Source organism: Mesoplodon mirus (genome assembly GCF_964341445.2).
Source record: "Mesoplodon mirus genome assembly, chromosome: 4".
Taxonomy (NCBI): domain Eukaryota; kingdom Metazoa; phylum Chordata; class Mammalia; order Artiodactyla; family Ziphiidae; genus Mesoplodon; species Mesoplodon mirus.
This window is the reverse complement of record NC_138979.1, coordinates 46,204,089-46,221,017: the sequence shown is the minus strand read 5'-3', so window position 1 is coordinate 46,221,017 and position 16,929 is coordinate 46,204,089. Positions and strand designations below refer to the sequence as shown.

Here is a 16,929-nt window from a genome sequence, read left to right as displayed (position 1 = left end):
AAAGAAACATATCATGGGTTGGTAATGACTGCTTCTATATTTGATTAGTTGATAACTCATTTTCTTTACTAACACTTTATCTAATATTACTACTAGAAAGTAACAATGGATGTGTACTTAATTGTCTATTATGTACTTAAAAAAATGGAAAACAATAAAAATATGTAAAATCCCTTTTTTTTCCATCTCTCTGGCTTTTTTTTGGAAATGAAAAATAGAAGAGAGTTGTAAAAAAAAAATTAGGACAAATTATCCTTTTGTGGAAAGTATGTTTAAGATAAACAAAAAATATAGATATATGATGAATACATATATTTTAACAAGTAAAATCATTAAAAAATTTTTTTTGAGAGTAAAAAAAGAAACATCAAGCTAGATCCCAGTAGTTTTACTTATCTCTGAAAGGGGAAGGGAAGCCAACAGGGGCTGGCAGTGCCCAAGTGAGGGCCGTATGGTGCCTAGTCAAGCTTCTAGATTTACTACTGGCTCTTTCAGGCTTTTCCAAAACTAAGAGGTAACAATCCTGGAAAGTCAGGATTCTTTTCAGAATGGGAACACCTGGTGAAAAGGCTATTTATTTCCGTACTAACAGATATCTTAATTTCCCCCCAGCATTTTGAATTCATATGGTTTACTACTTTGTTTCAAACTTTTAATCAAAGGTGTAGCTTCTTTTAGATGGAGGCAAAAAGGGATACTTTTATCTTCAAATATGGCAGTAGTTGCTTTTGTGTCCCAATTTGAAGGATGTTACATCATAAAAGAAATCTTGTGAAGAAATTGTGTATTGACTTACTTCTTGTTTTCTAAACGAAAAAGTTAATTTACTGCATTTAACAGTATTGCTGCCTCTTTCTGGTCATGGATAAAGTGAAATTACTACTATTGGAGATTTTTTTCCGGATACCTATCTTTAGCGATATCAGTGTTTAAATGAAATTCCACTCCATGAAAACTAGGAAAGCCTGTTTGCTATGGAGAGGTTATCTTTGAATCCACTTAGAAGATGCATATAACCAAGAGGCAGGACAGCCATTGGACCCACATCTTGATGCCGTAATTACTACACTGTGGACTCTTCAAATCCCTGGGTTATGCTCTCTTTTCTCTAGCATCAGTTTTCTCCAGTAAACTTCTGATACCTCAGATATAAACGTTTTAATATGATTCCCTTTAGTCCTTTAATTTGTTCTGAAGAGACTGGTCATCCAGAAGATGATTGGATTTGTGTCAGTCATTCATTTACTTAATATTGGGTTTGTCTTTTCATTTAAAAAAATGTATATTTTTTTTCCTGCTGGTTATGAAGGTAATAGCTCACTGAAATTTAGCAGACATAATACGTGTAATTTTAGTTTTTTTAGATTTGAAAGATACTCTTTAAAATTTTAATTAGACTAATGCATATAAATTAATATCAATAGGGTTTATTATACATATCATTTTCTGACTTGCTTTTTTCACAGAATATATTATTGATATCTTTCCATGTCAGGACATGTTGATCTATTTTAAATTTTTAATGGCTGCATTAATAATAGATATTATACATTTTAATTTTAATAAACTCTTGATAGACATTTCACTTTCTAGTTTTGTACTATAAAAATTCAACCGTTCTTACACACATGTATATGTATTTTCATATTCATGTGAGTATTTCTACCAGATAAATTCCTAGAAATGAGGTGGATAGGAAATGAAATAGAGATGATAGGTCACAGGGTATCTGCCTGTAAAATTTTGTTATTACAAAATTACTCAAATAATAATAACTATGCATTTTTACTGTTTACAGTGCCTATTTTTCTGTATCTAACCTATTAACCTGTTTAATCTTTGTTGATCGTTTAGGCATTAAAATAATCTTGCTTCTCTTTGTGTATCTTTCGTAGTAAGGTTGAGCATTTTTTCCTTATAAACCATTTTAATATCTTCTATAAATTGCTTACTCATATTCCTTGATAAATTTTCTATTCAGTTTTTTAGCCTTTTTCTTATTTATTGGTGTACTTTAAATGTTTTGAAAACTCTGTTTTATATGTCACAGGTATTCTCAGTATATCATTCTTACTTTTATGACTTTTGGCAAACAAGTGTATGATTTTTATATAATAAAAAGCTTTTCCTTTACAATTTCTAGGTTTTGTGTAAAGCTTAGAAAAAAGGTCATCTTTACCCCAGGATTGTAAAACTTTTCTGTTTTGTTTGAGTCTTTTTGTGTGTGTGTGTGGTTTTATTTTATGTGTTTAAATCTCTGGGCTGTATTTTTACCAGGTGGTCTTAAGGTTTTATGAAGCCGTATCTTAATAATGCTGAACTTTCACAAGGCAAACATGAGAGATGACATCAATCTGAAAGTCTTTTGCAACACCACATTTATGACGTTTAATGGAGAGTATGATTCCTGAGTGATGCAATTTGTCAAAAAACTGATTTTTTTACCCTTTTGGGAGGTAGGAGGGGAAGAACAATGAAATTTACTGTCTTTTAAATTCAGAAGCGTTTTAGGTGAAAGTGGCTCTTATCTTTTGCATCTCTTTCATTCTCTACCTTTTACACCAACCATAGAAAGGCTCTGCTGTTTTGAGCATCCAGAATGGCAGCCAGCACTTTAGTTCCATATTCAGAATTGCCTGTCAGATCATTTGTCCCTTGATGCTGTTTGGAAGCAATTCAGTTTGGCCTGGGCTTCGTGAAGATATGTTGCAGGATTTATCTGCTGTAACAGTTTAAAAGCCATACAAAAACTTACTCTTTTTCAAATAAAGAGTTTACCTGGCCATTCTAGCCAATAAGCCTTGGAATCAACTTCCCTAGGGTAGTCTTTTTTTTTTTTCCTACAGCACAAAGGCCTAGTGGGTACTAGGCACTCCTAGGCTAGGCTTATTTATTGCCAGAGTTTGGGGACTGAAATAAGGTTGACATTGTAGATGAAAAAAAAAGTATAAGCTGAGCCTTCACTTAAGATGAGACTATTTGGAAAAAAGAAAGCAACACAGTGAAAGGTTCTTCCCCCACCACAATGAACAGGATTTAAGACCCTTTAATTCCCCAAAGAGATACAGTTCTCACCATTTACTCCAGAAGTGTTTGTCACAGTACTTTTTAAGATGTAAATTTGTACCAAATTACCATAAAGCATAGTGACAGTAACAGTTTTAGATCCTTACTTAGACAGAAAATCTTAGAATTTCTTAAGCTTTTCTGTTTCAACCCCTTCATTCTGGTGCTTAGTGATCTTAGTGGCCCTAGCTCCCTTTTGAAAATAGGCAGGAATAAAAAAAATTCATAGTTGTGGTACATTTAAAAGAGGCAAGCTTAAGGGGTGGGGCTAGACCTGAAATTAGACCTGTAGCTCATTGCTATTTCTGATCCTTTAATTCCTGATCTGAGTAAAAATGCTTGTATGTCCTTTTCTATAGATAAAATAGAATATTAAGCGATTAAAGATGAGCGATTATTATGTATGTATTGTATGACTTCTGACTAGTAGAGAGCAGTTAAAATTTTTGTGCTGTTATAAAGACATTGAAAATTAAATTGGAACTCCTTATCAAAAGCTTTGAACTCAACACTAACTAGTAAAGTAACTCATGGATAAAAGTAATAGAAGCTGCTATTAGGCAAGGTATGCTAAGAAGTACAGAAGTTATGCTGAGAAATAAGAAATAAATGCTGTACATTCAGGGGAAGGAGAGATCAGTGTGTCAGAAACATGAAGGAAAACTTCATGGAGGAGACTGAGACTTAAAGATGGAAATCAGAAGAAAGGAAAGGAGGAAAGCATTCCAGGAAGTGTGACTTAAGATTAAGTGAAGACGTGGAGGTAGGGCTGTGCTCCTCTACTTGTAGCAAGTAGATTACTTTGATCAGATGAAATAGCCCTGGAGGAGAGAACTAATCGATTGCAAGCTAGGCTAGAGCCAGGTAGTGGAAGCATTTGGATGTCCCCTTAAGAAGTTTGACTTTATTGTGCAGAATACTTATTCTCAAGGTCATGGGGAGACTTTTGCACAGGAAGTTTAAAAAAAACATTCTAGCGTTTGGAATAAGTATTGCATGTAACCTGCAGTCAGTTTCATTGTTGCCTGTACGTAAATGTTCAGAGTGGTTGTGTGTGTTTAGGGAGGGACCAAGCGAAGAGTTGCAAAATAGCACTGTAAAAAGTGGTGAGTACCATTGTAATTAAAACAGCCTTGTTTTGGTGCTGGAATATAGATCATTGGAACAGAATGGAGACTACAGAAACTGATTCATAAATGTATGGGACTTTATGTGACAGATTCATAAATGTATGGGACTTTATGTGACAGTGGCATTTTAAATCATAGAAAAAATATGGAATATTTAATAATTGACATAATTTCTACCTCACACTAAAAGGGCGAAAACCCAGATTCACAGATTAAATAGCTAAATGTAAAAGCCAAAACTCTGAAAAAGTATTAGTAGAAAATATAGGAGAAAAATTTACAATCTTGAGAGTAGGGAAGACTTTCTAAAGCAAGGTGTAAAATATAGGCTATAAAAAACACCTTATTGAGGAGGAGAGGTCGGAGTCGCCTCCAGGAGCCCTTAGAGACAGAGTCCCCGGCAGCGGCGGTGACGGCAGGGGCAGCGCACCGACAGATTCATTCCATCACCTAAAACCTGGTAACGGTGGGCCACACAGAGTCTTACTGATTTCAGGTGAAACCGTAACTGAAGATGTCGAGCAAGACAGCCAGCACCAACAACATCGCCCAGGCAAGAAGGACTGTGCAGCAGTTGAGAATGGAAGCCTCCATCAAAAGAATAAAGGTTTCAAAGGCATCAGCGGACCTCATGTCCTACTGTGAGGAGCATGCGAGGAATGACCCTCTGCTGATGGGGATACCAACTTCAGAAAACCCTTTCAAGGATAAAAAGACCTGCATCATCTTATAGAGGAGTAGTGAAGTGGTTCCTCCCCTCTTCTCAACAAAGCAAATGATGAGCAGCTCCTTGAAAAGATTGACCTTCAGCTTATTTGGTAACCACTGCTAATAACTAAAATGTTCTTAACTAACTTGGAATCATGGACTCTGAAGTCTTTGTTTTCCGAGTTGTCCTTTCTCTAAAATGCCCTTTAATGAATTAATACAGAATAACAATCTTGTTTTCCATATGTTAACTCTGGTGTCATATTGGGTTACTGCTGAAGGAAAGTTGGTCTGGCCTTTTAAAAAAACAAATATGTGAATGATCCATTAAGACCTAAATTACCTAAGGACTCGTCTTGATTAAAATGCCAAGAATAACTTGTCCTAAAAAAACCCAAAAAAACCCCCCAAAAAACAAAAAAAAAACACCTTATTCTCCATCCTCAACATTTGACTGCATAAAATTTAAAGACATCTATGATAGAAGATAAGTTTTTAAATTGAAGCATGCTAGAAAAAAATATTTGCAGTAGGTTTAGCAGTGAATTCATTCACGACCCAGTTTATGAAGAACTTCTGAAAATCAACAGAAACAGCCCAATAGGAAAGTGAACATGCGAACATTAGATAATTCATGGGAAATGAAATAAGGATAGCCAATAAACATAGGAAAAGATGCACAGCCCCACTGAGTCATCTTGGAAATGCAGATTGAAATAGGAGATTTACTTTTTTTTGCTCATGACATGGTCAGAAATTAAAGATGGTTGTTATTTTTTTGGTGAGGTTGTGGAGAAATAGGTACCTTCGTTATGTTGGTGGGAGGTCTTCCCTAACAACCTTATTTAAAATTCTAATCCCCACCCCCTACTCCCTGCACTCAGTTTTCCCCCTTTTTGCTTTATTTTTCTCCACAGTACTTGCCACCAATTAACTCAACTACATCTTCTGCTTGTTTATTTTTGTAGGGTTGTTATTGGACAAAAAAAAGAATATAAGGGACATTTAAAAAGTTTTTATTAGTTGGGATCTTGGGTCCTCTTTCCTTTATCCAACAGTCTGGTTTAAAGCAGGCATTTTCATATCCTCTTGGGGAGATGAAAGTTCCAGAACCTCTGAAAAGCATGATAGAAGTAGGTTCTTGAAAGATGTCTAGACTGACTGACTCATCTTTGATCACATTTACAGTACAGCAGCACTTTTGGGACCTTTGGTCACAGCCCATTGGTTGGCTTACATCGGAATTGTAGACGTGTGGGAGAATAATGCCCCCATTCTTCTCCATCGTGTCTAATTCTAGAAGATACAGTAATGGAAACCGTACCTTTTCCATAGTAAAATGTAGCTACTCAGGAATGATGAGGGGCACCATCATATCAGGTAATATTCACTGCAGTTGTATTTTATGAGGTAAAATTAATATTGTTGCTCTGTTATTAGTTTTGACAGCTGCCACCTAAGGTGTTTTAAAATTACATCTTTGGTCTGTATCTCTCCCCTAAATTAAGTCTCCAACTGCCTACTTGACGTTTCAACTTGGATGTGATAATAGCTGTCTCAAATTTAATATGTCCCCAATGAGTTTACCAATTTTCCTTTCATAACCTGCTGCTTTTGAAGTCTTCCAGTCTTAATGGCCATTCCATTCTTGTATTTACTTAGGACAGGGGTCATCCCTCATACCTAGTATTCAGTACATCAGGAAGCCCAGTTGGTTATACCTTCAAAATATATGTATAATTTGCCCACTTCTTACTGTCTTTGCTACCACCCTGGTCCAAAGCACCATCATCCCACCTGGATTACTGTGGTAGCTTTGCAAATGGTCTTCCTGCTTCTGCCTTTGCCCCCTCACAGTGCTGTCTCAATAGGGCAGCCAGTGTGATCTTTCTATTCCTTTGCTCAAAATTCTTCTGTGACTTTTAGTTTCACTCAGAGTAAAAAGTCTTAGGATCTGTAAGGCCCTACATCATTTGTCTCCCACTCCATTATCTCTCTGTCCTCCTCTTTTCCCACTTTCCTGGTAGCCCACTCCTCTCCAACCACACAGGCCTCCTTGCTGATTCTCATAGATATGGGCTTGGTTCCAGCTTTGTACCTACTGTTTCTTCGGTCTGAAACACTCTTTACCCAGTTAACTGCACGATGATTCACTCACTCATTCAAGTCTTTGCTCAAATATACCTTCTTAAGGAAGCTTTCGCTGATTATCCTTTTTGAAATTAAGCCTCTCCAACCCAACATTTTCTATTCTCTTTTCCTATGCTTTCTCTGTAGTAGGAAATATACCATCAAATACACTGTGTATTCTACCAGGTAATATTGTTTATTGGATGACTCCAGTGTGAAAGATGAAGTGCTTAGGAAAATTGAAATGATTTTTTTTTTTCCTTTGGCCACGCCGTGTGGCATGTGGGATCTTAGTTCCCCAACCAGGGATTGAACCCATGCCCCCTACATGGAAGCATGCAGTCTTAACCACTGGACTGCCAGGGAAGTCCCAGAAAATTGAGATGAATTTAATTCAGACTATTGCAATAGGAATATCTCAGTGAACCGAGGAGTTTTATAGAGGCAAGTAAACAAGGCACTCAGGATGGGTGGAAGTGAGTCTTACCTGGGATTTTTTGAGGGCAGGTTGGTCCTTTGCAGTTAGCTATCAGTCAGAACACAAAACAGGATGGGGAAATTTCTCAACCTTCCTTGCTTTCCTGGAGCACAGGGCTCAGATGAAGTTCAATCTAGTCAATTGCTGATAGAATTTAAGCTCCAGGAAGCCAAGACTCTTACTTGTTTTGTACATTGGTATATTTTCAGTATCTTGCATGTGCTAAGAACTCAATAAATATTGAATGAACAGATGGATAAAGGAGTGAATTAAAAATGGTACTAACTGTAGACCCATCTGCTGGAGAGTGTGATTATACTAGTGTAGTATAATCCTTCTACTTAAGTAACTTCATAAATGAGATATGAACATCCATGTAATAAATTTACATGCTAATATGACTAATATGTGCTATCTTCTATGTGGAAACCATATGTTTGTAATGCTTAGTGTCAAATTCTCTTCCAGAGAGTTCTATGAATACTTACATGTTGTGAAGAAATGTTCCATAGGATTTCTTATGAAGTGATAATTTAAATGATTTGTCTCTGTTCTAGAGGCTATTATTGTAGGATTTTGGAGTTTCTCTTGAAGGCAGTGGAGACCAATTTTAAGTGATTGATTAAGTGATCAGATTTATGTGTTCGGATAAACAGAGTAGGGACAGCATTGGGAAGGAGTGACTGGAGGGGAATTTGAAACTGCAGGCAGAGATCTCTTAGAGAGCCGTCACTGTAATAGAAGTGGGAAATGATGAAGTTGGGATAGGAAGTGGATAAGGATTTAGACCTGATTGGATTTTTGGGTCAAGGCAAGTTTTAGTTATCCCAAATGTAGTTACCCTAAATCTAGGATTTTTGACCTGATGTTTGGTGGCTTTTGCTTGCTTGCAGCCAGATTATTTTTGGCTAATGCTATTCTCTGAGATGATAGAAACAGGAAGAGCAGCAGGACGATGATCTTAGTTTTGTAGATGCTTTATTTGAAAGGCCTGAGAAACCTACTAGTGATCATCCAAAAAGCAATGGGGAAATATATGACTGGAGATGGGGGTAAAGAAGCTACCCCGAGGAATAAAACGAAGCCTGAGTCTAGAAAAGGGCTTCAAGTTTATCATCTTCATAAAGTACCCTTAGCTTTATAGCTTTGTATGATTTTTTATGCCTTTGTAACTTTCCCATAAACTCTGCTTATTTCTAAGTTATTATTAGTAAAGCCCTCAAAATGGAACAGGTTTTTGCATTTACCTTTGGTCAAAATAATGGGGAGAGGAACCTCATGGATTCCTCCAGAATTTTGAGTTCCTCGAGGAACAGTTTAGACGTGTGTCACTAACTGCATCATCACCCAGAAATGTTTACCTTTTTTCTTTATTGAGTGCTTAATATGTGTTACCAGTCAATTAAACAAGCAATTACAGCATAGTATTGTATTTTAAGTAGTAGATTAGGGAATATACTAGTCTTTGGGAATGGGGTCAGGGAATGGTTCACAAAGTGATGCATTAGCTGAGATAGAAGAGTGGGCACAGGAGTTTGGGTAGAAGTAAGGAGGTGAGGAACTGAGATCAGAATATGCAAAGCCCCTGAATTAAGAGAAAGCTAAGCTTTTTAGCAGAATTGAAAAGGTGGAGGGGAGAGGGAGGGGATGGAGGGAGAGAGGATGAGATGCTAGAGACAAAACACTTCAAGTTTAAGGCCTGTGGGCATTATCCTGAAGACAGTATGAAAATCTTAACATTTTTAAGGAATGACAAAATATTACCATTTTAGGAAGATAACTGGCTATAGTGGGGAAGTTCAAATACAGAGGCAGCTTTCAGAGTCAATGTGTCTAGGATGGGGCTCAGAAATTTACTTTTTAAAAATTTGATTTAATTTCAGTTCACCCAACTTTTTGAAAACACCTGAACTAAGAGAGCTCTTTAGTGGGGCTGTGAATTTTGCTTACCAAACTCTTACTGTGGTGTTATGGCCAGTAGGGGAATCTTTTTTTCCTCATTTGGGCTAGATGTGAAGCCAGGGCAAGTAAACAAAGAATTAAACTGGGATCCGATTAAAGTGGGCTCCTTGATTTGAGAAATTCAAATATGATAAAGTCCCAGTTTAGCAATGTATGTAACTTTCTTTTGAAATCTTGTCTTTGCTTATCTCCAGAGCAATTAGAGTTCTTGCTGTATGTGGGCCTCTCACTGCTGTGGCCTCTCCCGTTGCGGAGCACAGGCTCCGGACGCGCAGGGTCAGCGGCCATGGCTCACGGGCCCAGCCACTCCGTGGCATGTGGGATCTTTCCGGACCGGGGCACGAACCCGTGTCCCCTGCATCGGGGGGCAGACTCTCAATCACTGCGCCACCAGGGAAGCTGGCAATTAGAGTTCTTGATCGGAAAACAAAAGCTGGGAACTATCTATTTAAACGAACTGTTTAAATGGAAATTACCTAGGTAAGGGCAGGAGATATATACACGTTAAATATCCCTGATCAGGTCTTGTATCCCAGGAGTTTTGGAAGGTTATGTAAGTCTGGGGGTGAGATGGAGCAGCAGTGAGACTGTGGGCTGCTAGAGGAGGTTAGGAACTGGGGGTTTACAAAGGGAAGAGGAGCTTTCACATGGTGAAGAATGATTGCTATTTTTTTTAGGCCAATTTTCCTTTTAAAAAAATATTTATTTTTGACTGCATTGGGTCTTGTTGCTGCGTGCAGGCCTTCTCTGGTTGCAGTGAGTGGGGGCTACTCTTCATTGCGGTGTGTGGGCTTCTCACTGTGGTGGCTTCTCTTGTTGCAGAGCACGGGCTCTAGGCTCGCAGGGCTCAGTAGTTGTGGCTCACGGGCTCTAGAGTGCAGGCTCAGTAGTCGTGGCGCAGGGGCTTAGTTGCTCTGTGGCATGTGGGATCTTCCTGGACCAGGGCTCGAACCCGTGTCCCCTGCGCTGGCAGGCGGGTTCTTAACCACTGTGCCACCAGGGAAGTCCTAGGCCAATTTTCTTAATCGTTAAGCCCTACCTACTTGTTCCATATATAGAATGGTTTTTCCAAATACCAAGTCACTTAAACCAAAATATACTATACTTTCTTTTTTCTATTCTTTGTTATTCTTCTTGGTTATTCAGTCCTTTAAAAATCCTTCGTGTCTGTCTTCTCAAATCTCTCCTAACCCCTCCCCATCCTATTTACCCTCTCCCCCTCATCAGTACTGGTTAAATTTAGGTGCTCATCTTTTTCATGGAATATTGCATTGATTCTTTGTATCCCACAGGTCCAGGGCCCTTTAATTGTTTCCCCATTTTAATATGTGCCCTTTGAAAGATTCTGATTTTCAGATGTCTTCTTTTAATACTTCACTCATGCTAAATTAATTGAATTTCTTAGAAGTTTTATATTCTTTAATTTTTTCTGCCTTTATTTTTGTAGTGCTTTTCCCATTATCTCTTGGGAAATCCTTCCAGTGTCGTCATATTTTCTTTTTTGGTAATAAGGAACCAGAACTTAATTTTTTTGTGATAGCTCTCAATTTTAAAATTTTGGCAACTAATTCAGTTAAAAAATATGCTGTCCAGCATGTCTAAAAACATTACAACCTCATTTATAAAGCCTGCTTTGACCATTTTCCTTTCTTCCTGCAAAGTTAACTGCTCAGTCTTTGTGCAGTCTAATATGCTAACCCACAACTTTCAAATTGTTATAAAATAATTCAAATACAAATAGTAACATCAAAGTTTTTAACTCATGAAAACTGGTTCAATGAGAAATTGGGCTTTATGTAGTCAGTTTAATAAGGAATGGTGAAATAAAATTGCTAAGATATAAAATTGGTTAATATCCTATAGGGAGGGTATTTAGGCCTAGCCTTTGGGATAGTATTCTCTACTGGACAGAAAAAGTACATTTCACTGTAATAGTTTTTTTTTTTTTTTTTTTTTTTTTACAAATTTACCTTTAAATTTAGAAACTGCCTGGGCCCTAATTAGTTGTAAATGGGAAATCAAACAATCAAATGACCTCAGGTGAATTTATTGTAAAATGTTCTGTCTCGAGTGACATTAAAAGTCACACAGTTGTCTTTATCTCTTATTTTAGATTTTGAATAATTTGTCTGAAAACATGCTTATTTTGTACTATCAGTGACCAGCCACCTCTCTGTATCTTCTCTTTTTAAAATATTAATTTATGAGAGTCTCCAGAATCACTAATGGACGGTCCACATCTATACTTTTTGCCGTTTTCATTTGTGCACTGGTTACATATTAGATTGTCTGCAATAGAGTTCTGTTAGAACACTAACCATCAACTTGGATATAATGGGTTCTCAGTATATGTGCAGTAATAGAAGCATTTATAAGACATATGTATAGAACAAAGTCAGCAAGATACCATTTACTTTAATGAGCGTAATTTTGAAGTTTAAATAGGAGTTTCAGATAGAAAGGGTAGAACAAACCAGGTAGAGTGACCAATGTGTGCTAGTTTAGGACTTGAGCCTATCTAGGTTATTGCCAGTGGCCACAAGTTTCTAACCAACTTCTGGTCTTTTTCTTCCCCTGTTTTAATGGAACTGAAGTGGTTATTTTCCTAAAAACCATTTGATCACATTCCTTCCCTGCTTGAAAATATTAATTGCTTCATGTTGACAACAGTAGATTTCATTTTGCTGGGCCTTGGAACTCTTCTCTTTCCCCCACTTGGTTTCTTCAGCCATGATTTTCACACCATACTGTTCATTGAAAACATAGGCTTTTACTCTGGCTGACTGTTCCCCATTTGTCATTCCCTCAACAGTTGACTTCCTCAGAGTCAGATTGTTCTCATTTACCTTTGTTTCTGCCTGGCCAAATCCTACATTTTCTTTCAGATCCAGCTTGCCTCTTCATTCCACAGTAAGACCGTCTAGACTGTTTTGGCTCAGGAGGATCTCCTTGTCATAAAGTTTGGTTGTATTTGTTCATATAGATAATGCAAGCATATCCTATTTGGTAAATCTATGGGTGGGTTGTCTCAGTTTCACCTAGAAGGCAGTAAGCCACTTTTTGTACTTGGGTCATATATAGTACTTCCTATAGAATTTAAAAAAATGTGTCCCACATATCAATATGTTTTTGTATTTGTAGACCTGAAAAATGTCTGAAAATTCCAGTGACAGTGATTCATCTTGTGGTTGGACTGTCATCAATCATGAGGTATGCTACTTAATACTTTTTATAAGGCAGTTTGTAATATTACAGTGTTAACAGTGATGTAAACTGGGTTCTTTGAAGGCCATTAGTTTTTTACCTTTAAGCATAAGGTTCCATTGTCTATAGCTTTTCCCACCTACATTTCACTTCACTGCTGAAAACTCTTCACGAGCCAGCATGTTATTGGACATTGCTTTTCTCAGCTTTGAGACATTTGGCAGATATTTACTGAGGGCTTATTATTGGTCAGGTCCTGTGCTTATGTTCTCATAATTTTAAACAACCCTCTGTGGTACAGATTGTTTTCATTCTCATTTCATAGTTGAGAAGACCAAAGCTTATGGAGATTCAGTAATTTGGCCAAGATTATGTAACTAGAAAACATCAGAGCCTGCGTTTAAACAGACCAAGGAGCATGGAGAACATGTGTTCCACCCATGTTATGTTACGTTACATTATATTATCATTTCAGAACTTGATGGAAAAAGGACTATGGCTAGAACTCTTAAAAATGAATTTGACTATAGAAATATGTTACATAACTAGTACATAATAAACAGTAATTTATTTTCTCACACTGGTAATATGTTAATTACAGAAAAATCATAAAATAGTGACGTATAGAAGCAAAAAGATAAAAACTATACCTATTTAAAGTGTTAATGGATTTATCTATAATTTTCCTGTTTATTTTTAGACTCAAGCCTCACTTATTTTCCTTCATCAATAAAAATTTTAAATGGTATCTTTTACAATTCCTTTGATAATTTAATATTTAGACAATTGGTTAGTCATGACTTCTAGAAAACAACATTAACCAAAGTTTCTGCAAGAAAGTTTTAAAGTTTATTAGCAGCTGTACCAGTTGAAATTAATGTGGTTTCTTTCTTCTTTTTTTTTAATAAGTGACTTTTCTGTTTTTAACCTGTTTTCTCCAAAGCTTAGATCAACTCTCATAGTAACAATTTCTCCTTCGAGGATAATTAACAGTATAGAAGTAAGGCAGCTGTGGGAGTCTGTAGTGTGAAGCAAGAGAGCAAACTTTTCTGGCATTTAGCCAAGTGTGTCATTTGGGCGTTCTGTATTAGAGATACCTTGTCACAGAGTTGATCATATTTGTACCTTTATCCTTCTTCCTTCCATATCTTGTTATCAGGTTCTACTATTTTTTGCTAATGTCTCTTACATGTATTTCCTTTTCCTTTACCATTGCTACCATTCTGATTTAGGCCAGATCTGGTCTCCCCAGTGACTCACAATTCAACCCAAACCTCGTGTCTGTTACTACCAGTCTCCTGCCACTTTAGGCAATCCCAAAGTCTTATACTCAGAATTCTCTTTAGGACTCAACTCAAACCCACTGCTTTAATGACGTCTCTTGGTTTTTGCTGTTGTGAGTTATGTATATCAGGAGAACTCAGACCTTTTGATTTCATGGATTACTAAATTATAGGAAAATTGAGTGAGGGGCCTGGAGAGAGACAGAGTCGTTAGTGGATAACTTATTTTGCTAATTAAGATGAGAAAAAAACCCTGTTAAGATCCACTTTTATTAAAGAAAAGACAGTCTGACATCAAAGTAAGAAGGAAAACCTTGGAAGAATAAAAGAACAGTCTGAAATTTTATAAGGAAAGTTTACTCCATTAATCTAATAGGTTAATTTTAATCCTTGCCCTTAAACCTTTTTAGTCATATGTTGCAATAATAAGTAGCTATTTGCTCATGGCTGTTTCTCTGAATATGTTGCAATAATAAGTAGCTATTTGCTTATGGCTGTTTCTCTGAATAGGCTATAAATCTGAATTTTAGATTTCAGTTTTTCATATCCTGTGACACTAGCAAAATGCTTTGCCTAGAGTAGTTCCATAAGTGTTGAGTAGAAGCAAATTAACAGAAATAGCTAAATTTAGAAACTTATCCTCTGGAATTCAGATTTATTGCTTGGGCTTATAGCATAGTTAGAGTGTTTAACTTTTAGACTGACTTATTTTATTGTTTTTAAGATTTTTTAAAATTTTATTTATTTTTTTAAAATTTATTTATTTATTTATTTATTATTTTTTTTTTTTGCGATACGCGGGCCTCTCACTGTTGTGGCCTCTCCCATTGCGGAGCACAGGCTCCGGACGCGCAGGCTCAACGGCCATGGCTCACGGGCCCAGCCACTCCGCGGCACGTGGGATCCTCCCGGACCAGGGCACGAACCCGCGTCCCCTGCTTTGGCAGGCGGACTCTCAACCACTGCACCACCAGGGAAGCCCTAAAATTTATTTATTTTTGACTGCGTTGGGTCTTTCGTTGCTGTGAACGGGGGCTACTCTTCATTGTGGTGCACGGCTTCTCATTGTGGTGGCTTCTCTTGTTGCAGAGCATGGGCTCTAGGCATGCGGGCTTCAGTAGTTTTGGCATGTGGGCTCAGTAGTTGTGGCGTATGGGCTTAGTTGCTCCACGGTATGTTGGATCTTTCCGGACCAGGGCTCGAACCCGTGTCCCCTGCATTGGCAGGTGGATCCTTAACCACTGTGCCACCAGGGAAGTCCCAGGACTGACTTCTTTTAGAATCTAAACCTATGGCTCCCGTGCTGTAGGTTTTATGGACTAAATTGAACAAAAGGAATAGATACTGGACTTCCCTGGTGGTGCAGTGGTTAAGAATCCGCCTGCCAATGCAGGGGACACGGGTTTGATTCCTGGTCCGGGAAGACCCACATGCCGTGGAGCAACTAAGCCCGTGCATCACAACTACTGAGCCTGTGTGCCACAACTACTGAAGCCTGTGCCCCTAGAACCCGTGCTCTGCAACAAGAGAAGCTGCCGCAATGAGAAGCCCATGCACTGCAATGAAGAGTAGCCCCAGCTCACCACAACTAGAGAAAGCCCACGCGCAGCAACGAGACCCAACGCGACCAAAAATTTAAAAAAATTTAAATTAAAAAAAAAAAAAAGGAATAGATACTGTTCCCCTTGGAGTATAGCAGCATCTGGGACTTTTAAAAATGGAAGCATCTACATGTAGTCACATCTAGCTTTGGGCAGCTGATAGACAAATAACTGATTAACACTTTTTATCTAGGGGTCTGATATAGAGATGGTGAATTCTGAACATGCAGCCAATGACAGCTGTGAGCTCACCCCAGAATGTTCATCTTTATCACAAGAGGAGCTACAAGTATTGCAGCTAGAGCAGGGAGGTAAGTTTAAAGAAGTCTGATTTTTCTTTTTTTTTTTAATAGGATATGTGAACAACATTATGAATCTTGCCTTCTTTCTAGGTGGGCAGCCTTTCTGGCTAGTCTAAATCATCAAGTCACACTGAAAGACTAGAATTTTCGTGTGAATTAGGTGGGCAGCTCTGAAGAACCCAGTGGCACCAAATTACCCAGGGGGTTTGTTTGTTTGTAGCTATAGTACATAGTGGGGCCTCCATATGACTCTTTGATACTGCTAGTGTAAACAGTGACTAAATATTATTAACCTTGATTAAGACTAGTGATATACAAAATTATTTATTCACACAAAGGATTTACTAAACTCTTCTCCAGTTACCACACTTCAGAGTACCTTTGGTTATAGGTGGTAAATGGCATTTAACTACTGTATTGCATTGATGTTATATATTCTTCTGTGGGATTTGATGCCCATATTAATTATATAGAGGATTAAGAAACCCAAATAATTAATACATCTTCATATTTAAAAATTACTTCTTAAATTTTCTTTTAAAAATTGCATTAAAATGTAAACAGAACATTTCTCCGTCAGGAGAATAAAGTGCATGTGTCAAGGCCAGAAATATAAAAGATTATACCTGTTAATCTTGTTTTCAGCTTATGTGTTGATTGCTGTTCTCATTTGAACAGTGATTCTCATCTTTCATGGGTCAGAGATCTCTTTGAGAATCTGAAAGCTGTGGATGGTCTCTCCCAAGAAATGCATATATTTAGATATGTAAAAAAAAATTTCCATACTTCCTCAGGCGTCCTTGGACCCAGGTCCACCTTCGTTGCGGAGTCTTATCTCCAAATTAATATTCTGTTAAGGAGCTATATAACACACACAAGTGATGTTTGGGTTTTTTTCCCTTTGTTATTTTGGAGGGGTTAAATTACATGAGAAATACACATTTATGATAGAAAAACAAATGAGCAAAAAAATTCAAAGCCATCTATAATTCTTTTTATCTGGAGGTAATATTATACCAACAATGCATAAAACCTGATGCTTATTGTATACTGTTTTAATATTTT

At 37.4% G+C, this 16,929-nt stretch overlaps 2 protein-coding genes across 4 annotated transcripts in view; both read left to right on the top strand.

Annotated features, from left to right (window-relative positions):
- CCPG1 (cell cycle progression 1) overlaps positions 1-16,929 on the top strand; it is a 39,597-nt gene that overhangs the window by 4,177 nt on the left and 18,491 nt on the right. For all 3 annotated transcript variants that reach the window (XM_082618359.1, XM_082618358.1, XM_082618357.1), the window contains exons 2-3: positions 12,616-12,684; positions 15,756-15,873. In XM_082618359.1, the coding sequence (XP_082474485.1) occupies positions 12,625-12,684; positions 15,756-15,873 (178 nt within the window). In that variant the 5' untranslated portion in view covers positions 12,616-12,624. The remainder of the gene's footprint in view (positions 1-12,615; positions 12,685-15,755; positions 15,874-16,929) is intronic.
- LOC309803553 (guanine nucleotide-binding protein G(I)/G(S)/G(O) subunit gamma-12-like) lies at positions 4,527-5,280 on the top strand. Its single transcript, XM_082619942.1, has one exon. It carries the CDS (start codon positions 4,711-4,713, stop codon positions 4,927-4,929), a length of 219 nt encoding a protein of 72 aa, XP_082476068.1. The 5' UTR covers positions 4,527-4,710; the 3' UTR covers positions 4,930-5,280.

Excerpts from the sequence above, each read along its gene's own strand:
- LOC309803553 (XM_082619942.1), top strand. The coding sequence starts at position 4,711 with ATGTCGAGCAAGACAGCCAGCACCAACAACATCGCCCAGGCAAGAAGG.